Source organism: Poecilia reticulata, linkage group LG9 (assembly GCF_000633615.1).
Source record: "Poecilia reticulata strain Guanapo linkage group LG9, Guppy_female_1.0+MT, whole genome shotgun sequence".
NCBI classification, from domain to species: Eukaryota; Metazoa; Chordata; class Actinopteri; order Cyprinodontiformes; family Poeciliidae; genus Poecilia; species Poecilia reticulata.
In genome coordinates this window covers 29149253-29175427 of record NC_024339.1, presented here as the reverse complement: position 1 = coordinate 29175427, position 26175 = coordinate 29149253, and the positions used below count along the sequence as shown (strand labels likewise).

The following is a 26175-nucleotide window of genomic DNA, read 5'->3' as shown; positions in this document are numbered from 1 at the left end:
AGCACAGAAAAGCTCCTTTACTCTATAAATGTCTGCAGTACCGTCAGTCACCAGCGGCTGGGTAACGCACCCTTACTGTAGGCAACAAGTTGAAATAAAAGGCTTGTGTCTGTAGAGTTATCCTTAACTGTGTGTGTGTGTGTGTGCGTGCGTGCGTGCGTGTGTGTGCGCGCGCACCTGACACTTTTGCCAAGTTATTAACTGGAAAACAAGCATGTTGGCTCATAGCAAGAACAAAAGCTGCAAAACGGTCCCCAGAACCAAAGACATCAGCTGTTAGAAAAGGTATTTATTATCTAAATTGTCCTGCAATTTTTTTGTGTGTTATCTGTTTTAAACAAAAACCAAAAAAAAAAAAAAACTTCTGAAGAATTACAGTACAATGTTTGACCCAGATGTTAAAAACGGTCACTGTTCCAGGAGTTTCCTCCTTCACACCTTCCTGACACTTTAAAAAAAAGATAAATAAATAGACGGGACAGCAGGAGAGAAAGCTGTGAATCAGGGATTTTATTTTTTTGTTTTGTTCCTTCGTTCTTTCGATGTAGGATGAAGTTTCGGTAACGGAGAGAAAATGATCTGCCTGAATATAAAGAGAGAGAAGGCTTTTATGCAATTTCCTATTTTTAAGCTCTAGTGCGCGGCTTGTCTGTAGCAGGACGGCAGATTTCTGGTTTATATGACAACGGATGTTTCCTTTATAGTTTGCCTACCTCCTGGTTTATGAGCAAAAGGGGGGGTGGGTTCAGTCTGAGGACGTTAAAATGCTATGTATTTGAAAACATATATTTTTATGTATTTTTTAATGATTGTCTCCAAAAGGAATCTTATGTAACATTACTGCTTCGTTCTGTTTATTCACTTCATACTTTTGCATTTGATTAGAGGCGGAATAAGTGGTCAGAGCTATTATTACATAATATATTTACAGCTGTACTCTCTTGTAGTGTCTGCTGAAAACTGTGGAAATGAAATTACCTTTTTGACTAGTCTGTTGATGTGTGTGTGTGTGTGTGTGTGTGTGTGTGTGTGTGTGTGTGTGTGTGTGTGTGTGTGTGTGTGTGTGTGCGTGTGCGCGCGTGTATGTGTGTGTCCAGTAAACAAAGCTTACGTTCATGTCCTTTCAAGATGCAGTAATGTTCTCCTAGAGGTGCATGTCAGCCAAACTGTAAGTGTATTGACAATGCATAGTTCTGTCTATGAAAACATCATAGTGTCTTCTGGGAAAAAAAAAAAAAAGATTGATTTATTGAATTCTTTAGTTGGTTAGAAAGATCTTATTGCCTATATTGGTTTTGATTTACAGGCACATCTGTATAAATAAAAAATATCATCAAAAGTACTTTTATTTCAGTTATTTAATTCGCCAAGTGAGACTTATCTCTATAGGTTCGTTACACACATTCTGACGTATTTTAATCGTTACGTACTTCTGTTCGTTTTCTTTGTTGTAGCTCACAACTTATGAAAGACTAAAATTCAGTTCATCAGAAAATACATGCGAGTATTGCAAAAGACAAAAAAAAAAATCTATAACATGAAAAATGTTGTCGCTTACGCAATCATGAAGCAGACGGCTTATTCCACAGTTAACCAGCAGGTCAGTCTTTGACACAAAAGTCACTGCTAAAGAAGCTGGTTTTCCCTCCACTGCATTTTTCATTAACACCCTTTTATACAGCGTTTTGTAAAGAGGCAGCTACGTACTGTTGCTTATTCACTTTTACGTTTTTCCTTCCCCTTAACTTTCCATTAGCATGCTTGCATGCAGCACTCTTAACAGGTAGCATGTCCCCCTTTTTCCGCTTCGCCTTTCTTCCACTCAACTTTCCATGAACACACTTGTGTATAAGAACCATCTACCACACTTTTTCCTTCTACTGAACCTTCCATTAACATGTGGCGCTATGTGAAAAGCCAGTTTTCTTTAGCAATGATCGCTGTTGCATATCCGCCCCTTTCTGCACCACACTTTTTCCCTTAAACTTAACTCTCCGTCGATGTGTTTGGATTTGTTGTTTCCCTTCCTTTGGAAACATATCAGCGATTGACTGCTGGACAACCGTCAGCAGTTTTCCCACGATCGCTTTAGCCATTACACAACATTTTCCACACAACACAATCTATACAATGTTTTTTTTTTTTTTTTACTTTTTGAATAGATCTATGAAAATAACATTTTGATGATATTCTGGTTTATTGAGATGAACCTGTTTGAGGCAGCACCAGGTGTCTACAAACTCCATATGGTATTTAAAGTTTTGATTTTTTTTTTAATGCATTTAGGTGGCCATTTCAATAAATATTTTAAAGGGTCACTTATTGTTAATCGATTTAACCTCCAGCAGTGTGACATTAACAAAAATGCAAGCTATTGAGACACTGATTAAACTATAAAGGGCTTCTTAATCAATCAGTCTTTATTGAATTGTGATGACCTTGTTGCATGTCTGTGTGTTCCTTGTGGAAAAAAAAAATAAATATATGTGCCCTGTGAGGCTCTGAGGGATTTTCTCACCTTGACTCTGATTCCACCCAGCTTCCCTCCCAACCCCTCCTCCTTTCTTTTGTTTCTTTTTTTTGTCTGAACAACCTCAGAGATGTGATGTGCTCTTACTTGGGCTGCTGCAGACGGCTCTCTGCTCCGCTCCTCGTTCCGTGGATCGAAATGAGCTTCGAGGGAGCTGCAGAGACGCTTCTCGCCGGCAGTAAATCTGCTTTACGGTCATTTTTTGTTACTCTGACTGTTGGAGCTGTGGTTGGTGAAAATAAAAGTGAGCTCTGGGATCTGTCGGTGTCTGGATTCATTCAGTCCCCCCATTCAACACCGGCAGCTCCTGGATCGGCTCCTTTCCGGTTCGTGGTTTTGATTGAACGATTCGTTCGACCGATGGAGCTTTATGGGATCAGCTGCTGCAGCGTCACATTATTCGCCAAGTCATGAATGAGTAGATGGGGCTGTATTTAATTAGGACAGTAGCCAGCCTGCAGACAAGTTAACACTGCCACTTTATTTCTTTCTGCAGCACAAGGGGTGAAGTCATTAAATACAGGCATTCCCACGATTACAAATACACCTGAAACAAATCGTTATTTTGTGTTTCCCACACCCAAAAAAAATGCTAACATGTTTGTTTTGTCCTTTCAACGACGCTTTCTCTGGTTCTGAGAGGATTCGTATCACTTGGCAGGTAAACGAATGGGATTCATTCAAAGCAGAATAAAATAAAAACCGCAGGTAAAACATCCAGGTACTTGCATTTTCTTTTTTCTTAGAAAAGATACGATCAATTGATTAAACAAAATCACATCATTATCTCATTTTATTTTTGTCTTTTACACTTTAATGAATAAAACTAAAAAGCACTCAGACACTTTAAGAAGTCGGATATGTTCAAAAGCTTTTGAAGCTATGGCTTGTTTAGTGTCTTCGTAAAATGTCTTCATATGCAAACTGCAAAGACTTGACTTTTTTTTTCCAGCTGTCAGACGACGTCCCTCCAAAGCAGCAGCCCTAAACTCTTAAATGATTACAGCACAAAAAAATGAATAACATCTAATTCCAAAATCAAAAACATGAATAGCTTCCACTTTTCTGGTTCTTTTGAGATCCCCCATTTATAACGATGTCCAATATGACTTTGTTTTTCTACATCTGGGAAAGGATGGACTTAACAGCATCTTGGGAAACTATTCATACCCTTTAACTTTCCCACATTTTGTCAAACTTTACTGTCAGCTGTAACCTGACAACCACAAAGTAGCTTAAAATTGAGTATTGAAAGAAAAAAAGATCCCAAAAATCTGAAAAGCCTCTTTTACTTTGATGGCCTTAAATAAAATGAAGTGCAGCCAGCTGTTTTATGGCAAAGGAAAGAGTATGGCACACACGTGAACCTACGGAGACACGGCCACCAGAACCGAAAGGCCAAGCAAGGAGAACATTAATCAGATAAGCAGCATCCCTTCACTGAAACATGGCGGTGGCAGCATTTTGCTGTGGGGATGCTTTTTCTTTTATCGGTGACAAAAAGACGTCTCAGAGTTTATAAGAATCACAGACAATTGTGGAAGAAAATCTGTGATATCTGACAAAAGGATTTTTTTTTTCCAAAACTTTGTAGTTTTCAAAAAAGTTACAAGTATAAAAGTTTGAAAACTGAATCTCATTTCCTGGTTGACATCACTTTGTATGGGTCAACCCAATAAAATCCTAATGAAACGCATTAGGGCTTGTGGTTGTAATGAGGGTCAATATTCTTTCTTGAGGATATGAATACTTGGACAAGACGCTTCCTGCATGACAGGAAGAGCGTTCCCCCAAAATAAAACAACATAAAAGCAACCAGCTGAGGTTCTCCTCAATAACATCTGACCTCAATAGCTTCCCCCTGCTCTGTACTTCAAACACCAAACCTGCTTCATTTTCAGAAAATAAATGTACCAATTTCTGTATTGGCTTGTTGAGGTTTGTAACAAAAAAAACAAAAAACGATTTGGCATCTCAAACACAGCCTGACACTTTTGAGTCAGGTAAATATTACCCATACAAATTTCTGAAATGCTTAAATATGAAAAACAATAGCATTAGAGCTCAATTTATATAATCAAATGGCCACAGCACCAAAGACAAAAGCTGTTTGTTTTTTTTTTTTAAAAAAGGACATTTAAGCATTGCTAAATAGGTAGCGTTACACTTAGCGTTACTCTAACATAACATCACTTGGAATGACGTGTGATGTTAAATTAACTGCTACAAAGTGGCCTTGGCGGTGAATTGCCTCAGTCAGGGTACAAAACATGAGTGATAAACCACAAGTATCAAATCACCTTACGTTTAGGAACTGTACAGTACACTACAATAAGCCTTTTTGCATAAAAATGTTTCAAGTCCTGTAAAATATCTTGAAATATAAAAGCTTTTCACATTTCACAAGTGGATGCAAGCCATGCAACGGACTGCTTGTTATCTACAAAAAATATATACAACATCCAGGTCATGCTGCAAAGTCCCCCTCCATTTTAGCATGTCGTAATCTTCCTCATTGGTGGCGTTCAGAAAGCACAGAAAGAGATTACAAAGACCCCGTTACTCTTTACACCAACAGGCTGGATGAGGTCGCAGTTTCTCCTCTGTGACAGTCGTGAGTGTGTGTCTGCTTCCCCTCCTCCTCATCTTCCTCCTCCAGCATCTCCTACACACCCGCCCCTCCTTTCAGGCATTAATAGATCAGAGGCCGTGTGCAGCCTAGGGATTCAGAATGACTCTGGTGGCATCCTCTATTTCTCTCAGCTGGAAGGTGGCGTGAGCTTGCTCCAGATCCTCTATCACCACCAGCAGCCGAGCGGCGACGCTCTGACCGGGCCTCGTCGGCGGAGCGTTGCATTCGGCGCCGTCTAGGAGTCAGAAGTCCACAGAATGAGCTTTCCTCATTAATTCAAATCCAAGAGAAACACAGCAAGCGATCCGAAATGGATTTTTGTAGTGAAAATGCATTTTACACTGTCAAAACAAACTCACATTTACTGGTTCCTCTATAGTAAAAGTCTGATCTCACCTGGGTGAACATCAGGGCTTATCCTCGTTTCCTTATTGCTTGACGTCGGATCTGCGTCTTCCGTCTCCAGGTATTTTTTCCTGCAGCATCAGTTAGAATCTCGTCACACTATCTCATCTTTTGCCTCTGGAAACTCATCTGCCTTTTCATTTAGTGGCAGAGAGATGCATGACTCTCTGCAAGGCTGAATATCATGAGCAGCAGCAGCAGAGCAGAGCAGAGCAGTCCTGCGTTGCAACATAGACCTCTAGTGACTGGCAAATGAGCTGCATCCAGGCTGAAAAAAAGAAAGAAAAGAAATGCAGATGCTGACCTGAGTTTGTCTCTGCCCTGGAGAAGCTGCTTGTATATCATCTGAGTCTCCACGTCGGGATCCAGCGGGTCGCTCCAGTCGCCCAGAGTTACGGCCGAGTGGGTTCTGCTGCAGCCTGTAACTGAAACAAAACCTTTTGGTTAAAAAGGGTGGCGCTCCACATGACAACTAAAAGGTGATTCAGCTACAAATCATGGTGTAAACAGTTTCGGTGCCCTGCAGGAAAATTATTTCAACACCAACAACAACCCCTTTCGTTTTGTACAGCGCTGCAGAATGGTTTTTTTTTTTTTAATAAATCTGAACACACCTACACAGAGCTAACATCTTCCAGCGTTAAAGCCGCTGCAGACAGCTTGAGCAGCAAAGACACAGGAGCTATTAATTGAAATGCTGACGTGTTAAATACGGTTCAACTAAACTCGTCTGAGGTCATCGACAAGTTGGTGGAAAGGGGGCTGAATTTTTGACCCGAGCTATTTCCGCTCTGAGACGGCAATGAGTGACACAGGGCTTTGCATGGTAACCTTTTCAGTGCTTTACAACTATAAATGTATGTGGATTTTATTGGGATTTATGTAAAAAAAACAAAAAACAACACAAAGTAGTGCATAACGGTGAAAGTAAAGGAAATTTAATACATAGTGCACAAATTAGTGTCTAAAAGTGTAACGGAGTCTCGCAGGAGACAGGCACCAGCACCCCTCCCGACCCCACTAAGGAAACTAAACTAACTAATGGAAAAGGGGAAGAAGGAGAAAGCGATTGTTTTAAGAAGTCCTATTTGCAGTTTACCACAAGCCACACAGGGGACATAGGAAACTAATCAGTTTTGTTATTTGTAAAAAAAAAAAAAAAAAAAAAGTATTTTTCTTTTAATCCACCCTCCAATAAAATGCCACTTATGCTATCTCTACAAGTGTTGCTCATTCAACCTTAACATTAAGGTTTGTGATTTAGATGAGAGAAAATGTGGAAAAAGTTCAAGGCGTATGGATAATTTTGCAGTCAGCGCAAGAAAGCGGGTGGACAAATCCCATCCCGGGTCCTCTCAGAATCGTGATTCACCAGCACGGTCCGCCTGCAGGCAGCAGGTCCACTTGCCGCTGCGATGGACGCCCGGGTGAAAAGAAGGCAGCATGCGCTCGTTGTAAATGCTGACTTTCCTTATTGCAGACAGCCACTGGTTCAGCTCATTCACGTTCTGCTGAGACAAAAACATCACGACGGGAGAAAAAGAAACTTATTGGTTAGAGAGGAAACAAGGCACAAATGTGACCGGATTTTTGTGTTGAATTGCACACTAACAAATGCCAAAAAAAAAAAGGTAATGAATCAGATGGTGACTGGTTAGCGAAGGTAGTGCACCTTGCACTGGATGTACATGGTGTTCAGCTTCCCATCGTTGTCCTGTGTAATGACCTGCATTACATTCTGCTGCTGGAAGGCGTTTTCGTCCACCCTCTCCACGGCACACACACGCTGAATTGGTATGGAGGAGCGCACCTGCAACAGTTCATCCAACGATTAACACACACCAGCAATGATACGTCACTCCTTACCCCGAGGTGATTTCAGTTTTTGGTTTACCTCAACTAAAGCTGACACATCAAGAAACTATGTAATAACGGCAGAATGTGTATATTTAACAAGCAGTAAAGCTATAAAAAAAAAAAAAAAAGAAGATTTGAAGATGAGATCAGTGTGGCAGCGAAGGCTACTTTTAAGTGTAAATCAGCCGTTTCCCGACGGGAGCTGGCCTCACTGAGGATGGATGGAGTGCTCCGACCGTAGAGGGAAGGGGCCAGGACATTGTCAGCAATCTGATTTGCAATGTTAGCATGAATATCCAGAGCCTTCAATTAAACCTCGCCTTTTATTCTGGTCACACAAAGCGGGGGACCGGCTCAAAGAGAGCGCTTTTTAAGGGGTTGTTCCTCAGCCATGTTTGTCCCTCTCCCTCTCCCTCCCTCTCTGTCTCTCTCTCTCTCTCTCTCTCTCTCTCTCTCTTTCTCTCTCTCTCAGCTTCTGGACAATAAATAAGAGGAGATCATTATTACAAGGTTAGACTCTGCATGGTAATAACTCTAATGATGATCTCACAAATACATCAAAACACGACAGGGCTATCTAAAAGGTTTCCCCATTTTCTCGTTTCCTCCGTGCTGATAAATCTCTGTTCAAAGCCGCGACCTGTGAGTAATTCACGACAAGACGGCCAGCCAGCTTCCAAAATCAATTACTCGGTTTCACTTGTCTTTCATCTGGCGGAGGAGAAATAATTATTGTTTTATTGGTAATTCGTCCAGGCGTCACAGTAAAAAACTCGGAGAAATAATGCTCTCTTCCACCTGCTGTTCAGGGCTCCTCTGGAAGTCCGATTTAAAAAAGCAAAACAAAAACAAAAAACTTTTACATAAAAACAATAAAAACAACAGATGGATTCAGAAACAACTCGCAGCACAAATGCCTGTACAAACGGCACAGTCTTACAGAAGTATTCATACCGCTTGAGCATCTCCACGTTTTGTCATGGTGCAATCACAAAGCTGTATGTGTATTTTATATGCATATTTATGCTTATGTTGTTTGTTACAAATGAAAATATGTTGTTTAAATGTATTCAACAACCCTGAGAATTTTACAGCTGCAGGTCTTGAGCGTGTTTTCCAGTGTTTTTCTGCAAAACAGCTCAGTCAAAGTCACTAACACATGAATATACTTTAATTTAGATCTTTCCACTGGCTGCACATTCAGGGTCATTGTCCTGCAGCAAAGCTGATCTCAGTCTCTAGACGTTTTTCTTCTAAGATTGTTCTGTGTTCACCTTCCCATCTTCCCCTCAGTTCTGACCAACTTTCCTGTCCCTACAGAGGTCGGTGCTGCCACCACCGTGTTTCTGTATTTAAGTGGTGCTAAAGTGTCACACTTGAACACACCAAGTGTGACATTTCCATTTTTCCAGAGTGCGACTCTCGATGTGTTGGTGTGAAATGTTGAACACACCAATTCTCACCATTTCAGAGTGATGCAGTGTTGGTACACCACCACACGCAGAGATTTGCATTTGCATTTTTTTCTTTCATGTGACCAGAGCAAAGTTTCACAACCCTGGTCCTCAAAGCACAGTGCCCTGCATGTTTTGGTTGATTACCAAGCATTTGTTGAACTGCAATCATCTGAATCAGACGTGTTAACATCTCAAAACATGAGGGCAGCGTGCCTTAAGGACTAGGGAACACCTGGCCTTGTCCTTTACAGGTTTGGGGCCAGCTGCAAAGGGTGTCTCTCATGCATTTCTTTGAACAATGTCTTCCTCCTGCCACTTCTTTCTAAAACTACTAATCCAGATTTAACCTAACCCTGCCTCAAACATGTCCACAACTTTACCGCTGACCTGTCCTGTTTTTCATGATGCCGTCTGTCCACTAATGTTCTCTATCAAACAAACGCAAGCAGCTGATCGCCTGGATTTTATTTCAACATATCAGATTAAAGAAGTCTGAGTAAAATCCACACCACAATTGTCAAATTTGTCTTTGCATAAAAGTTTGAAATCTAAACATCACGCTTCCTTCCACTTCACAGTTCCAATGTAACGAGGTTTTCGATTGTGACGTGACAAAATAGATAATAGCCTGAGAGAAATGAATAGTTTTGAAAGGCACTGAGTGTTAGCAGAATAAACCAACCTGCCAATCAGAGGTCTTGGCGTAGGACAAGGTCTCACTGGTCAGCCAGAAGTAGCGTTTCTTGAAGGCAAAGCGGGACAGCAGCTGGGGTCCCTCTGCTTTGTGTTTGTGGAGGTACCCCTCCTTCACCGTCACTGAAGGCATGAACACGGCCCTCTGAGGCACCGAAGACACTGCGGCGGGGAGAATAAAACACTACGTTCAACCTGACAGGCACATGGGAGCCCTACGCTGTAAGACCGATAAGATCTAATTGTTTGGTGACAGTTATTTATAGCGTGATCCCCTGTTAAGGCGGTGGTACCTGAATCTACAAAAGGAAAGCCTCATTACGCGAATAACGAGGATCCTGATCTGTAAAAATCTCCACCTGAAGAGCACTAAATGTCAAACTGGCACCGGAGAGAAAAAGAGGGAGGGTGTGAAATACAATATTTCAGAAGGGTGGGGGTGACGGGGGGAGTGTTTTCAAGGCCGTGCTGGGTATCCAGTGTTGTGTGTACAAGTATTATCCCTTTTCCAGACTTCCAGCTAGTTATGAATATTTCACCACAGAGCAACAGTATAGTGCTCATATCAGATCCCTCTGACAGCTGGTCTCCTGCTGGCTGATTACAGGTTCGGTGGAGCGCTCAGTGTCGTCTGCCTTACCGATGTCGTGATCCACGTCGATCAGCTTGTCCAGGAAGTCCTTGACGGAGGCCACACTGCTGAGGATGATGGGATGAAGAGGCGACATCCACTGCTCCTTCCCGTGACCCAGCTGAAGGCCCAGGTTGCCCACACTCTGCAGCGCCTGGGGGACCATAAACACACGACATGTGCTCTTCCACTGATATCTTTCATCACGTCAGAGATCCGCCCACCGACAGCAGGTCTCAAAGTCAAAGATCAGAAGGGTCCCTGAGGGCCAAAGAGTGCTGTGAGGCTCTTTGTGTGGCCTCCACCTGGCCCCGGTAGGGGGTTAGTGGAGGGGCGAGAAGGAAGCCCCCATCGCTACGGCCCTCTCTGATGCTCCACTTTGAACCGCAGGCCGGTTGCTGCACATACAGGGGTAAAAATAGCCGCTCGCTGTCTCTGTAGCGGATTCATGGCAACAGCCTTCCAGCACCATGGACAGCAACCGCAGAGCCGTGTGCTGGAGAGAATATGAGGTCTCAACAACTAGCAACTGATCGTGACATGCGGCCGCTATTTTTAAAGATATGGTGGGTGTTGATTCGAGCGACACTGGCGGGTCATTGCTGTTTCAAGGTGTGGTTAGCTCTCTGTCACAGTGTGCTAATGGCTTTCTAGCACTAGTCTGTCTAATCTGTCACACAATCTATACGTGACGCTGTATTTTTAAAACCGTTGTGAAGAAGCGAAACCCTCTGCTCACTGCGTCATTTCTGGAATGGCAGCCTGTGTTTTGCGTGATCATCAGTTTTCGTTCGGCGCCTTGTGTCAAGTATTGACACCCCCTGAGCTTTTCTATACATTACAATCGCAATCTTTAATGCAAGTTTTTGGGATTTTATGTGATAGACTAGCACAAAGAGGAGTATAATTGTGAAGTTGAATAAAACTGATGCGTAGTTTTGAAGTTTTTGTACTGCTAAGTACCTCAAAAGTATGAAGTGCATTTTTTTATTCAGTCTCTTGAATCAGTAAATTGTGAGTAGTCGCAGCAGCCACCGCGCCACAACTTCGCACACCTGGAGTTTTTGCTCCTTTTTCTTTCAAAAAAGTGCAAAGTCAATCAGAGCCTCTAGACGTTTTTCTTCCATCTTTAGTCCTTTGCAGCTCATCCAGATTCACATTAACTCTGATGAGTTTCTCTGCCATTCCTGAAGAAAAGCATCCCCGCAGGTTGTTACTGCCACCACCGTGTTTCACTTCGCATGTGGTGTCAGGTTGATTCGCAGTGTTGATTGGTGTTTGTGGTTGTGTCATATTCTTTCTGTATTCAGATGGTTCTCTGTGCGTTGTTTAAATAATTGGTTATTTTTTACAAACTAAACCGGACTTTGAGCTTCTCTACAACTTCCTGGTGTTGCTTGCGAACGTTTTTAAAGGCCTCTGAGGCCTCAGATGAAATGACACACAGGTGAAATCTGATGTTTATTGCTTCCCTCCTTTAGGGTATATTTTGAAATTGTTCTTTGTAAAATATAAAATTTAAATAAGGAGGAACACTGTCTATATTTTTCTTCTACTTTATGTTGGCCTATCAGATACAATCCAAATAAAACACATTGAAGCTTTTGGTTTTAGTATGACATAATGTAAAAATTAGAGGAACTGAGAAATATTAAACCTTAACACTGACCCCGTGGTTGGAATAATCATCAAAATGATTATATCATTCTATATCGTTATTCTTGTGTTTCATCTCTGCAGACTTCTGGGACGCACAACGATTCCCCTTTTGTTTCGTACTAAAAACGCCCACGTCTGTCCGTATGTCATACCTTGGCGAGTAGCAACAGCGTCCTGCTCGTACGGGTGTCAGCGTGCTGGTCTCTCAGCTGGAACAGCTTAGGCGTCAGGATGGCAGGGGCAAAGAAACGCAGGAAGAAGAACCCGCTGATGGCGAGGTATTTCACATCCTGTTTGAATTAAAGTGAGTTTTAAAGAAATTTTTGTGAACTGAGAATGATTTCCCAGAGGATCTTTCCCAGTTTTTTAAGCGTCGAGCTCGACTCTGACCTCATTCTCCGGCTCTGTGAATTGTTCCTCCACTCTCTTGTGCAGCTGTTTGAAGGCCACTCTCATGACCGAAGGACACTGATCGACAGAGCTGACGATGGATTCAATGATGCTGGTTAAATACGTCTGCAGCATCTCCACGCTGAAGTCCCGAACCTCTGCCTCCGACACGCCGCTCTTAAATGAAATCCGTCTGCAGGCACAAAGGCCAGATTTGGGAACACAGTAAACAGCCAGAGTCATTTTGTGCTTACATTAACTTGCAACATGTAAGAACTAAGCAGCTTTTATCCACTCTACACACAAGTGGTGGCCTCCCTGCTCTGGATAATTATGATAAATGTGTTATGGATAAATGTAAGACACTGATATTGTGCAGATTGGACAGAGGAACACAGCTACTTTGTGTTAGACTGAAAATGTCAAAAGGGATACATTCAGTGGGAGGGAAAATGGGGGGAAAAGATTAGGATAGGCATTTCCAGTGCAGACTCAAAGGATGTTACACCCTGGATCTCTCTCTCTCTCTCTCCATGTCAGAAATAGAGACACATCTCAGGGGGCTCATGGTTGTTGCCAAGCAACAAACCCTCCCCATTTTTAAATTCTTTTATTTTTTTTAAATTATTTCTTTTTATTTTCTTGTATGTATGTCTTGCTCTCAACCTCTTGCAGCACATTTTCAACTTGAGCTGTTGAGCAGCTGCATCATCTCTGAACCTGTCCTGCACGATGTTATTTAGACCAGAATCAGATTTTTTTTCATTAGCGGTGTGATCCAGCATGATGTTTGCGGCAGGTCTGTTTTACCTTGTGCGGTTCAGGTCAATCTTACACGGGTCCAGCTCAATGTACTTCCTCTCATCAAAGATGCGATTGATGATGGGTTTCAACACTTCATGCAGATACAGCATGCCAACGGCCTGGCAGCAAGACAGCATCGTTTAATCAGAGTACCTCATTTACATCACTGGAACAGGGTTTGGCTTCAAAATGTGTAAAAGTCCTCCAAATTCTCCACAGTGCAGAAAGTTAACCGCATACAGTCAGACGCATTAGATGTGCATTTGCAGTAAAGTGCCCTACAACAGCCTTAAAACTTCTCGAGCTTTTTTTTCTAATTTGGTCGCGACACAACAAGAAACTCTCATTTTTTTGTTCCTTTTGCAAAATTATAGAAGCTCAGTGGGACTTGGACGTCATCTAAAAAGGAAGAGCAAATTTGAAAACCATGATATTGCAGCTCTGGCTGCATGTTAAAGGTCATTGTCCTGCTGCCTCAAAAGGTTTTCTTTCAGGATTGCCTTGCATATAGTTTCATGCATCCACTCATTAATTCTACCTGCAGAAGAAAAGCATCACCATGTGCATCACTGTGTGCTACAGTGAGGATCTGTTTCAGGTAGAAATTGAATTTTGCCAATTGTACCTTCACAAAATGTGTAAAAATTTAAAGGGGTATTAAGACTTTTGTAGGGCACTGTAACTGAGACAGGAAATGCAATAACTGCAAACAGGGACAGAAGTGGGTTATTCATAAATAAAAGACAAATCATGCGTTCAGAAAAAAGAAACCAAACACTTACTCTTGCATCCATAAAATAACAAAGTTTGTCACACCTTCATGAACTGTTCCATGGCTTTGGAGGCGAGAGAGTTGGAGCGAAATAAGGTGTTTGGATCAGCTTTGGAAACAAAATAAAGAAAATGACCAAATTAAAGCAAATATAAGAGAACTGAATGAGTCATGCACAGTAGCTGCATTTAAATCATTTATAGGTATTTAAATTATTTTATTTTGCTCCTTGCTCATAATTTTTGAGATCTAAATCTTCAGCGCTATATTGAAACTATTAATACTTAAAATCCCTCAGCACCCACATTAACTGGGCTTGATTACGGCCTTTGAACTTGAAGGATTATATAAAGCTGAAAACAAATCACACACAGCTTCTATGTTTTCTGTAGAAATTTCTTGGATATTCGTTTTGTTGCAGCTTAATCAGCCAATATTGCTCACAAATAAAACAGTCCAGTGTCAAAAACGAGAGCAACCCGACTTTGCTGCTTCACCACTGTAAATTCTCTTAAGCGGTGGTAGTAAAAAACGCCCCTGGTGACAGGACTGTGTTGTCAGGTGAAACATTGGCACCTCCAGGGCTGGCAGGACGGATTTCACTCCCACGCAGAGGACGTACAATATGCTTTCCTCGCCTTGCCCTATGCTCCTAATTTTAATGTCCGCCTGTTTGCAGCATCTATTCCTGATCAAGCAGTTACCAGTTGGATCATGTGCAGTTGCTATGGAAACTTGGGTACTGCACTTATTATCTCGAACTACACCGACGGAGCTTGAAATCCGAGCACAACTCTGTGTGAATTATCTCTGGGGGGGCTTACAGTGCGGAGGAAAAAAACATGACTAATCCAGACCTCGGACAAGCCATGAAAAGACTGTTGGGGTGAGTAAATAATCGCCGCCAGGGTGGTAAATATAGTGCCGGTGGGCTTTTACCGCCCACGTGCAGACAATAGCTGTGGTGTTCAGAGACCTTGATGTCAATTCTGACTTAAAACAGCAGCAACCTTTAGAGAGTCTCAGGAGCCAGAGGTAATAGCAGCAAGCTGGCAGGTTTCAGTCTGCGACTGATAAACTAACACGTTTACGACAACGATTTGGATGAGCTGAGGTACATTGTTGAGCTCGTTTACTGGCAGAGCATCAAAATGAATCCATCTTTTGCTGCAGTAGCCTGAGTCCACATTGATATTTGTAATACAATCCATCTTTTAATTGAAACATTCAACTTTTGATTAATAGGTGAATGTTTAATTTTTTCCCTCATAGAACAGCACTTTGTCTGTTCTTGTAATGTTTCATATAGTTGGAAAATACAGTGAGACCAAATGACAACTCATTTTCAGTGCATTGATAGTCAAACTTTTTTTCTTTTTTTTCCCCAAATCTCTTGATATTTCAGAAAGTGAAAAACACAGTAAGGTTCCCAAACTCAGGCCCACAGCATCACAGATCCTTCACCATACTTAATTTCTAGATATTAATTATTTTCTTTAACAAACTAAGATGTTTGTTGTAAAAAAAAATCTATTTTAACCATTTTAACAGCACGTTTACATTTGTGATGGTAGAACTGATCAGGCTTTTTCCTGGCATCCTTCTCTAGTTGACCAGAAGATACAGTAGCTTCATGTTCTGTTTTGACATGTGACCCAAACACAGACCTGAAAATGATTATTTAATCAAGAGAACCTGCAAACCAATGAACAGGCAGGTGTAGAACTAGAGAACATATGATGGGACAGCAAGGACAGAAAAACATGTGAGCCATAGGAACACAGAAAAACTGGAGTGGTGGAAAACCAACAGAGCAGATGATGAGGAAAGGGAGCTGACTGACTTACTGTGAAGCTGCTGGGTACAGTAGGTGATTAGTGACATGGGAACTCAATTAACTAACTACACTGCAGCAGGGTGTGGACTTGAACCGAGGACTTGAGAAAAAATGACTAATTAAGACAGAAATGAACACACAGGGATCCAGACAGGACATGAGGGGATTGTACTAAACAAAGAGAAACTTAAACCAATAAAGAACAGAACACAGAAATAGCAAAGAATCAGAAACTAATGAGTGAACAAAGTATAAAACACCATAGAGTTCGAATCAAAAATGAATCACAAACAAAACTCTGTTTTACTGCATATTTTTACTCTGGGAAACAGAAAGTCAGGGATTACTAATTAGAAGTTTCTACCAAGTGAATAAAAAATAAAAAAAATAAAAATTCATTTCGGTATATCTTAACATGTACTTTAAAGAGGTTCCAAAACTCTTGTCACTGGTGATTATATTAACGATAGTTTCTTTATTCTCTTTATATATTTTCCAATGTTAGTTTATGCTACTGCAATAAAAGATTAATGCATTCGAAGGATATTTACTAATAAACTGACAATTGTGTCCAGCACAGTCTGTGACGTGTTTAGAGCTTAAACGTTTACGTATGAAAATCCAGTTCAAGATCAAGATCAAGATCAAGAATTTTTATTGTCATTATAAAACTACATTTAAATTGATGTTGAGACGGATTTCACACATGAAACAGACAGAAAATAAAAGCACTCCCTTCCTTAGAGGACAACACAGTTTGCCTTTATTTACAAGTAAACTATTTAACGTCAAAGCTCCATCTGCAGCATGCAACCAGTTACTAAAAATGTCTGCTCATTCTAGTTTCCTAATATTTTCAACCCATTTGTCCTTACTTGTGTGGTTGACCTCTCTAGTGTTAAGGTAATCGAGGAACGGCACCACCAGCCCCTGCCCCAGGTAGATCTTCACAAGAGTCATCGCGACATCCTGCCTGCTCTCCACCGTGGTCACCTCCTCCAGCATGGTCAGGGCGCTGCTGTCCTCCACCTGTTCAAAGAAAGACCCTCGTCACACCTTGAGGAACAACGCGCCTTTGGAAAACAGATAGACGGGAGAAGAATGTAACGCATGGAGCATTCTCTGTGGTCATGATGAAGGTGAACGAATGAGTATCCGTAGTGAGGACGAGCTACGATGCTGACCTCTGCGGGGGAGATTACCGACTCAACCAGAAGTTCAATAAGTGGCTGGTAGTATGTAGACGGCAAGATCCGGTCCTCCACCAGACGCACCTTCAGGCGCAGAGCTCCCAGCTTGCCACTGGAAACCAACGACGACAAAAGGATCAGTTCAGGAATTGGTTGAATTTCTTGCACTAACCTCAAACAATAATAAGTCCCTCCAAGATATTCAATATATTGTAACACAGAGAAAAGCCTTTTTTATCATAACTGCACTAAGCAGCATGCGACGGTTCCTAATAAGCCTGTGAAATTCATCTAATATGACATCTCTTTTGCATTCATTCTGCCCTTTGTTCTAAAATTATCTCAAGAAACAGATGCTGTCGGAGGCCTTGCCCTCCACCTGTTACTCTTCATTTAAATGCATGAAAGGGAGCACGGAGGTGAGCAACCGCCTGTCCTCCTGTGCATTGAAAGAAGAAAAAAAAAAACTACGAGCAAAATACATTCGAGGTGTATAAATACACAAAATTGCATCATTGCACAAACAAGCACACCCATGATTCTCACCTAGCATCAGCTTCATTGTTTCCCAGGGGCAGCAAACGAAACCAGCCCTCTAACACAGGTGTCTTGTGCAAAGAAGCAAAAGGGATTTCCACCTGTGGAGTAAGAGAATAAACAAGGAAGCTACATCAGCCAAGATCACAGACGGTAGTTTTGTGTTGAGAAGTTTAAACATTGTATCATGTTACAACGAGAAATTTCAATGTGGGATGTTGTGGGATACACCAACAGTGGTGCATAATTGTAGTGGAAGGAAAATGATGCATAGTTTTTACATGTAAAAATCTGATAAGCGTTGTGCATATTTGGATAAAAAACAAGGAAACTAAAAACAAGGCTGGAAAAAAACCTGTTAGAGAAGAAGACTAGTTAGGATCAAGGCTCACTAATAGAACAATAGACTATAGCGTCTTATTATTGGTCCATCAGTAATAAGATAATACTCACAATAATCATAATATATACACCATAACCCCTATGGATCAAAGTATGCCACCTAGTGAGCTCGGGAGAATCAGCAAAAAGGAAACCTAATCAATTCCCACATTGCCAAATTATGACAAACCAAGTCAGTCTTAATGTGTTATCAAGTGCCAATTTGCTACTGAAGTGCACTGGTTGTTTAACTGCACAGATCTGCAAGACCTACTTTCAGTGATGAACATGATACTTTCAGTGATGAACATGATGCAGACGGTGCACGGAGTCCATCTTGCCTCCAACATATTCATAGAGCTTCCTTAGCTCAGAACAGAACACCACACTTTAACTTGTTGCAAAGAGATAATGTCAAGCATGCTCCTCACACAATCCAGATAAAACACACTGAGAGCTGCAGTTGCAATGCCTTAAAAGTTAACAAGGTTCAGTAGTTATGGATTCAGTAACCTGCATCGTTTGACAGCAATCATAGCATAAAATTCACCCTGACCTTTCCCAGAAAGTCGTTTTTTCCCACCATGTCCCAGTCCCAGACCTCCACGATCACAGTCCCCTCCTCATTCAGCTCCTCTGCGCCCAGCTCCAGCTCTAAGGTTTCCCCCCAGTGAGGGAAACGGGTCTTCTTGATAATCTACACCCAGACATAAAAAAAAAGGTAAGAGATCCCAGCATGAAAATTATCTATAAAAGAGCGTACATAATAGAAAATAAAATTTCCAACATAGCTGCTATATCAGCAAAGATAGTTACATTATTACTCCATGTAGTTGTTTGACAACATTATGAAGCCAATCCTAACTGTCTCAATAGTTAATGGAATATGCTGCAGGCTTAATATGCAAGAAAGGATACATAAAATAAATAAAGCTAAATGAAAATCAAAATATCTATAATTATCTCTGCATGTGCCTTGCTGTCTAAGATGTTTATGACATACCATAGCATCTTAGACAGACACTATTTACAAAAAACACCTTTTTACTCTGGGAATCTCTTGAATGCTGTACAGAGGTCATAGAGCTCACCGAGGTCTCCGCACTGTGGTTGTTGAAAATAATTCTTCCAAAAGGATCCGATGTTCCAGAAATGTCTCTCGGTGCCAAGTCCCTGTGGGTATCAGCAGTGAAAACAACTCTGAATCTAATCCCTTATTTTATACAGATCATAAAAGTTTCAACTTGGTATTACTTTTTTTTTTTTTGGTTAAACTAAGAGCTGTCTCGGCTTTGTTGAAAACCAGTGTCAAATTGTGATTGGCAGACTGATCGGTGGTTGAGAGATCGGGACAGGCAGATGGGGCACTGAGTGGGGCGACAGAGGCAGTGTGACTCAGAAGGAAGTGATAGAGAGGTTTCATCACAGAATTAGTTATGGTGCGGTAAGACACTTTGCCCTAGAAATTCAACTATGTAAAAGATGATATGAACATTTGTTTCTAAATAATTTCTTTTCTTTTTTTATGACAAGTTTGCTCTTAACTACTTGGGTTGTTCTTGTTCATTTGAGTTTCTGCTCCCCACACGAGCAGTGACTAGTTTTTTTTTAATTTTACCTGGCTTCAATGACCTGGCACCGCAGGCTGCTCTTCACTGTATCTTTAAGGAGTTCCAGACTTAGGTGGATCTCTCCTTGAACTTCCTCATCAGGGTCAACCCTAGTCAGGTTCATCCAGCTATCAAGCCCTGTGAAGACCACACAGACAGACAATGTTATTTACAGTGGTTTCTAACATGGGCTGACAGTAGTGGGTGGTAAACAAATGGTTGAATTGTTAAAGTATGAAGACTCTTTGAACTTTCATATTATGTTACAGTAAACACAGGGATTTGAAATGGTAGATGGAGAGAAAGTAGTGCCTATTTGTACATTTACAGCAAAATGTTACCATTTGTTATGATTTTTTTTTATTTTATTGTTATTTTTTTAAGTTTCTTGAAGCTTTGCACCTGTAGAGACAGAAATGATTGTCCATTCCTCACCCAGTGAAATAGATCAAGTGTACATGCACTAGCTGAACATTAAACAAAGAAAGAAAGAAAGAAAGAAAGAAAGAAAGAAAGAAAGAAAGAAAAAAAGAAAGAAAGAAAAAAAGAAAGAAAGAAAGAAAGAAAGAAAGAAAGAAAGAAAGAAAGAAAGAAAGAAAGAAAGAAAGAAAGAAAGAAAGAAAGAAAGAAAGAAAGAAANGAAAGAAAGAAAGAAAGAAAGAAAGAAAGAAAGAAAGAAAGAAAGAAAGAAAGAAAGAAAGAAAGAAAGAAAGAAAGAAAGAAAGAAAGAAAGAAGCAGCACAAGTAGGCACAGACCTGAATGCACTCCTGTCGACTCTAACTCTCCTGCAAGCTTTGTGGCTGTGTTTAGATTGTATTTCAGTTTTTCAGAAACATCAAACAAACATCAAACCTGTGAAAAAAAACTATGAAATCAAGGCCAGGCTGTGAGAAAAATCCTGCGAGGGAGTCAGTGACTCAATACCGTCATGTAGTCATGAATCACTGGAATGAAGGCCGTGCCAGGTGGTTCTCACAAGCACCGTATCTGTATGCAGCAAATATAACATGATAAACTCCTCCGGTATTAGAGTGAAGCCACTGCACTATCAAAGCGCTTCATGCGTTATACGCCATATGTTTGGCCAAGACATTGCAGAAGGTGTAACAGTTGACGCTGGGTAAACACTGGGAGCTGAAAGGGAAGCTTTCCTGCGAGGGAACCAGGCATTTTATAGTGTAAGGCTGTTTGAAATGCATTGGCTGCCTTCCTGGTTTATGATGCACAATGAATAATCCCAGGGTTTACGCAGATGAGCAGCAGGAACACATCACAAAAAAAAAAAAAAATCCAATGAGTTTGTTGTAGGCAAATATTCAAAAAAGTGATTAATCAGCACAAATTACTCATGTTTAACATGTGAGAGAACACCAAAAAAACATTCCCAGACTAAAAACGGACATTTGACTGTTTGGTGTCTTGGGAATTCCGTGTATGTTTAACTTTTGACCTCTGGTCATGTTTTCAACATGAAGTTTATTTTGTCATCGGTCATACCTTTAGCTTGAGATCCAATAGCTTCTTTGCTCAGCGTGATCTTTCCAATAACATCATCATGTCTGCAGAGTAGAATAAAACAAACAGATTATCAGGTAAATACTACTGTATTGACATTCTGATGAAGCCGCAAACAGAAACAACTACAACCCTAGTATTCTAAAATAAAAAATAGCAACTTGATCAGGGCAACCATCTGTCTGATGATGCTTGTCTATTCAAAGCTTGGCTGTCAGTTTTGTTTTTTTCCCAAAATAGTTGAGCTGAACTTGAAGTTCAGTTCATGAGCCAAGTTAAATAATGAGGGCTGTAAATCAAATGCCAGCCGCTGCCTGATACTAGGATGTTTAAGAATGAAGACTTTCCAAACTTTCTTACCCAATCGTGTCTTCGTCCATCACGAGGAACGACAGTGAATGAAACCCCATTGGGAGGTGCAGCGTGTACTCTTCACCCCAGAATGGGTTGAGATTCTTCCACACTGTAGCGGTTCTGGAAAGAGACGTTCAACACGTTTGGTTGAGTTCATTTTTAAATTAATGCCTGAATGATGCACCTCTAAAGTCTACAGTGCTTTACAAAACTATACATACTCCTCATACCTTTTCCCATTCATTCCCTTTTCACTTTTTACCTAGAATGTGCCAGCATGTTGGAGTAGTTCTGCTACTTTCATTCAGTCTTTTTGTTTTCTATTTTAATAATTCCTCTTTTTCTGGTGGAAACATTTTTTGAGCAATTATTCTCTCTTGTACTAGATGGTGTGCAGCTGGAAAGATTTCTGGTGATGCTTTTTACTTTTCGACATTTGTAACCATAGCAACAAGGTGGTTTACAATCACGAGCAGCTAAGTAACACTACAAAAACCAAAATAATACCTCAACTGCAGAAACAAATTTCAGATTAGTCGAAAAGAAGGTGTCAGGAGCAAAGAGTAGAGAAAAAAGGAGGGAGTTCAAGCCGTCTTTTTGGCAATGTGGTATTGTTTGCAAACAAGTTGGATGAACTCCAGCCAGAGTATATGGAAAGCAGCATTATGTTTTTCATTGAGACATGGCTGCGGGATCAAGACCAACTCCAATGTCTCTCTGTCGATCTTCCTCACGATATTAGCAGGCAGAGATTTAAAGAGAAGCGGCAAAAGCAACGGAGGAGGATTAGCAGTGATCGTCAACAACAGATATTGTAATCCAGGACATTTTACTGTGAAGTGTCGTCTCTGCAGCCCAGGTAGCAAACTGTTAGCAGTAATATTTTGTTTATATTATTCACCAAGAGAGTTCAAAAGTTTTATTTTGGAAACCACTTAAATCTCACCATCAGCTGTTGCAGAGAATGCAAGAGATATGATCAGTTCAGATGTCGCTAAGCTACAGACACAACACTCCAGTGCTTTTGTGGAAATATCACGCTTCATTCTCTGCTACATTTCCAAAGTTTCCACACTTTGTCAGTGCCTCTACCACAGAAAGCAAAACATACGATTTTGTTTTAAGTTAGAGATCCATAAATCTGCAATACCTCTAATTGCCCATTGAGGATCCACAAACCTCACTGGACAAGTCAGATAGCCTTCTTGTCTTAAATATAAATCCCTTGCTTAGAGGCAGCCTGTAACAAAGAACTATGAGAAAATGGTCACAGGAGGCTGAAGACGTCTTACAGGGTTGCTTTGAGGCTGCAGACTGAGATTTCAGTCATGTGGAGATGAAATCAAAGTCATTACTGAGTGTGTGATTGACTCTAAACTTCTGCATGGACAACATCATACCAGCCAGCAAAGTGAAATGCTTCTCCAGTAACAAACACTTGACTAACAGTGACCTGAAGGAACTGCTAAACAATAACAAAAGAGCCTTCAGGAAGGGAGATGGGGGACTATTGAGGAGCATACAGAAGCAACGTAAAGTCAAGATTAGAGAAAATAAGAAAGCATACACGAAGAAGCCAGAGAGGAAGCTCTAACAGAACCATATCAGAGCTGAGTGGTCAGGGATGAAGAAGGCCTTATGGTAAATACTTGTTGAGGAAGCTTCGGTCCATCAATGCATCTCTTTTACAAGTCTGTTGTTTAGAGTGCAATCTCTTCTGTCTTGTCGGGGTAGAAGAATCAGAGCCGTGAACTTAGGTTTAGCTAGTTTACCTTCTGAGATAAGGAAGGATATTCTAGGGACCACATATTGTGCAAAGAAGGAGTCTTCATAAAATGAAGAACATGATTGAGAACCCTGATCATCTTCTTCATGAGACAGTTATACAACAAGACTATATATTGTATTTGGATTTAATATGATAGACCAACGTAAAGTAGTGTTGGTCTACTTGAGGCTCCGAAAGTCTTGACAAATATTGATATTTGATCTAAGCGATTCCATAAAAAGTGAGCCTTGATCAGAGTCTCATGTCCTTTACAGCCTTTGACAAGTTTTCTTCAAGGATCGCTCTGTCTTTTAATCCATTTTCCCACTAACTCTAACCACCTTCAATGCCACTGCTGAAGTAAAGTATCCATGAAGTGGCAGAATGAGAGCACAACCTGTAGTTTTCCTGTCAGATTCTGCGTGGATCTCTGTGGCTCTCAGTTGCCTTCGCTGCTTCACTAAGTAATATTCTTCCTATTCAGTCTTTCAGTTCAGGTTCACGGTGACATATCTTAGTAGTATGGTATGCCCCATAGTTTTTCCATTTTCACATAACAGACAATGCTCCACATGTTTTTCAAAACTTCTGATATTGTTTTCTAAACTAATTCTGTCATAATTATGACTGTACAGGACCCAACTGATAAAAATTTGTGGAAAACATTTTAAAAAGTCTTTATTAAAGGAATGAAGCAAAATCTCCAAATGACAACAACAGCATGAGTTGACTTGTATTTCATAAACAGGAAATAATTTGAGGGGAAAAACTCAGATGCAAGCAAAGCTGGATGGAAGGATCTGACATAGAACTAAAAAGACTAGAGCGTATCAATACAGGGACAAGTCACTGCATGACAAGGACCATGTGGTGGTTAGCTGATCTATTCAGCTGTGAGAAGTGTGAATCTAAGGGCTGAGAAACAGAAGGATAAGCAGCATAAATACGAGCATATCAACAAAATACATTGAAGTTTGGAGTTGTAATGTGACAAAATGTTCAAAAGTTCAAAGGGTATGGATATTTTTGTGAGACAACGTAACTGAGGAGGTGTAACAAAAGGATTTGAAATTACACTAACTAGTAATGACATGTGGCATCATGCAACATATAATATATAACAACAATGTTATATATCCTAATAATGACGTGTTATTTTGATGCAAACTGTCAACAGCTTTAAGTGGAAGCTTTGCTATATTTACAGAAGGCTTCCAAGTTAACCATCCCAACGTGACTGAGAAAGGATCGAGACGTAAACAACAAGTTCCTGATATGTTCAGAGACCGAGTTTCAGATGCTCAATAAAGGTTAATTTGCAAACCTGAGTAAAACCATTGCTGCCTGCCTGCTGTTTGATAAGAGACCCCAGGCCCAAGTCAAAACAGCTTTGGTCAAAGGTTATATTTAATTAGTCCAAAATGGAAGCTGTTCTACAAGAGGAATAGTCTTAAGCTTAAAGCTGATACTGCATAATGATTGCTGGCTAATAAAAAGATTTGTTGTATTTATTGCAGATCAATGTTTGCAACTATCAGCCTGTGACTAAGATTTCAGATGCTGAATAGTTCACATCTTGGAGTCACACATACTCAGGTATTAACCGAATAAGTCTAATAATTTCTTTTCAAATGTTTTTTTTTTTTTAAACTGGATTACTTTTGTGCAATTTTGAGAGCATTCAAACAATTTGGGGGTAAAGAGAAGCCCTATAGATGAACACTAATTAAAACAAAAAGTTAACACAAATGACAGCCTGGGGAAAAAAAAACACTGTGTCATAATGAGCATAGAAAGAGTTTTGTGTATCCTTTGTTTCCCAGCACAGTCTACCAGGCTCATCATCCTTGGAAATCACACTCAAGAGTCAACTGCCCAGTAACACAGCAAGTGAAAGATAATGTGAGTGCCTGCAGTGAAACACTGAGCAGTTTTCAACACTCCAGATGGAACAACAGTCATACTTCCCATTTCCTTACTAAGGTTCTTGAATTTTTTGTCATTTTTATCTTTTTTAGATTATCAATAAATCTCAAAGACACCTGTAAAAAGGTGTATTCTCTCATCTCCCCAGTATTTTTCTTTTCTTACAGGTGACCCCTGCAATAATTGATGCATGCTCACCATGGATACCTAAGGGTGTTTAAAGGCCAGAGCAGTATCAGGTTCTCTAGCTGTGTTGAACGGGCCATGCTGTGGGCGTTTGAACACACCTTCCACATGGGTTACATACACTTGTAACCATTGAAGGTTACATGTACTATTTGTTACATGCTTACTAAAATATCGCATGTAATAAATTATGACTCAACAGACCATTTTGACTAGATTGCTTATGTTTGTAAAGCAGAAAACTTGTTTTTCCTCACAGAAACCTTATGTTATTGAAACGGACAGAGCTCACCTGGCCACAACTTCATTGTCAACTTTAACGATGCAGTAAGGATCACTCGTCCCAGATCTGAAAATTAGGAGAAAACGTTGGCAGGATGATCGCATAGTAATTGATTAAAATACATTTCCTTTTTCTTTTTAATGATGCTCAGGTCAATACAAGCAGGTAAACATAGTTTGTTTGTTTTTTTCACATGTGGTTCTTTGAATTTATTCAAATGAGAAACCAACATAGAGTTCTTCGGAAACCAAATTTTAGACGTAGGTTATTTTATCAGGTAAGGCTGCAACACTGAAGCACATGCCATTCAGAAATTACTTACACGTCTTTGGCCGGAAGGTTCCTGCCCTCGACAATCCGAAAATAAAGAGACGTGTTTTTGGCCATTTTCGCTCCGGTAATTTATTTATCCGCCGAGTATCTCTTATGTTGCCATGCGAGCTGGTATAAATAGCCCCCCTGCCTTTCTGCGAGTGAGTTTTCTCCGTTTCATGACACCTTCAGCTCGTGACGGCGCTCTGCCCACCAGCAGCGCGCGACCCAGGCGCGCTTCACGGTCCAGTCAGTGGAGCGGGTTAAAGCCGCGAGCCCCATGTAAATCAAAGCATGTGATCGGTTTTACAGTCCACGGTTGTACCAAATAATTCAGACCATGGATGGAGTGAACAATGCGAGCCTCAGTCAATCCGAGAAGCTTTTAATGGGGTTTAAATATAGTATTAATAAGATGAAAAATTAAAATAAAATAAAATAAACG

The 26175-nt window shown here is 40.7% G+C and overlaps 1 protein-coding gene across 4 annotated transcripts; it reads right to left on the bottom strand.

Moving 5' to 3' along the window:
- Positions 1-2986: 2986 nt before the first annotated feature.
- On the bottom strand, positions 2987-26007 carry rasal1 (RAS protein activator like 1). 4 transcript variants are annotated; one of them, XM_017306759.1, is made up of 21 exons: positions 25741-26007; positions 25428-25484; positions 21262-21375; positions 20884-20945; positions 19394-19523; positions 18867-18948; positions 18332-18472; positions 17404-17495; positions 16870-16969; positions 16543-16696; positions 13875-13939; positions 13065-13177; positions 12255-12447; positions 12017-12154; positions 10215-10359; positions 9564-9736; positions 7240-7377; positions 6940-7078; positions 5872-5992; positions 5559-5638; positions 2987-5397 (listed from the first exon to the last, which is right to left on the bottom strand). In XM_017306759.1, exons 1-21 carry the CDS (start codon positions 25803-25805, stop codon positions 5249-5251), a joined length of 2451 nt encoding a protein of 816 aa, XP_017162248.1. In that variant the 5' UTR covers positions 25806-26007; the 3' UTR covers positions 2987-5248. The 4 variants fall into 4 exon arrangements, with proteins under 4 accessions (XP_017162248.1, XP_008417400.1, XP_008417402.1 ...); XM_008419178.2 differs by having other exon boundaries at positions 16852-16969; positions 25741-26004; XM_008419180.2 differs by having other exon boundaries at positions 6940-7075; positions 25741-26000.
- Between the last annotated feature and the right edge of the window lie 168 nt (positions 26008-26175).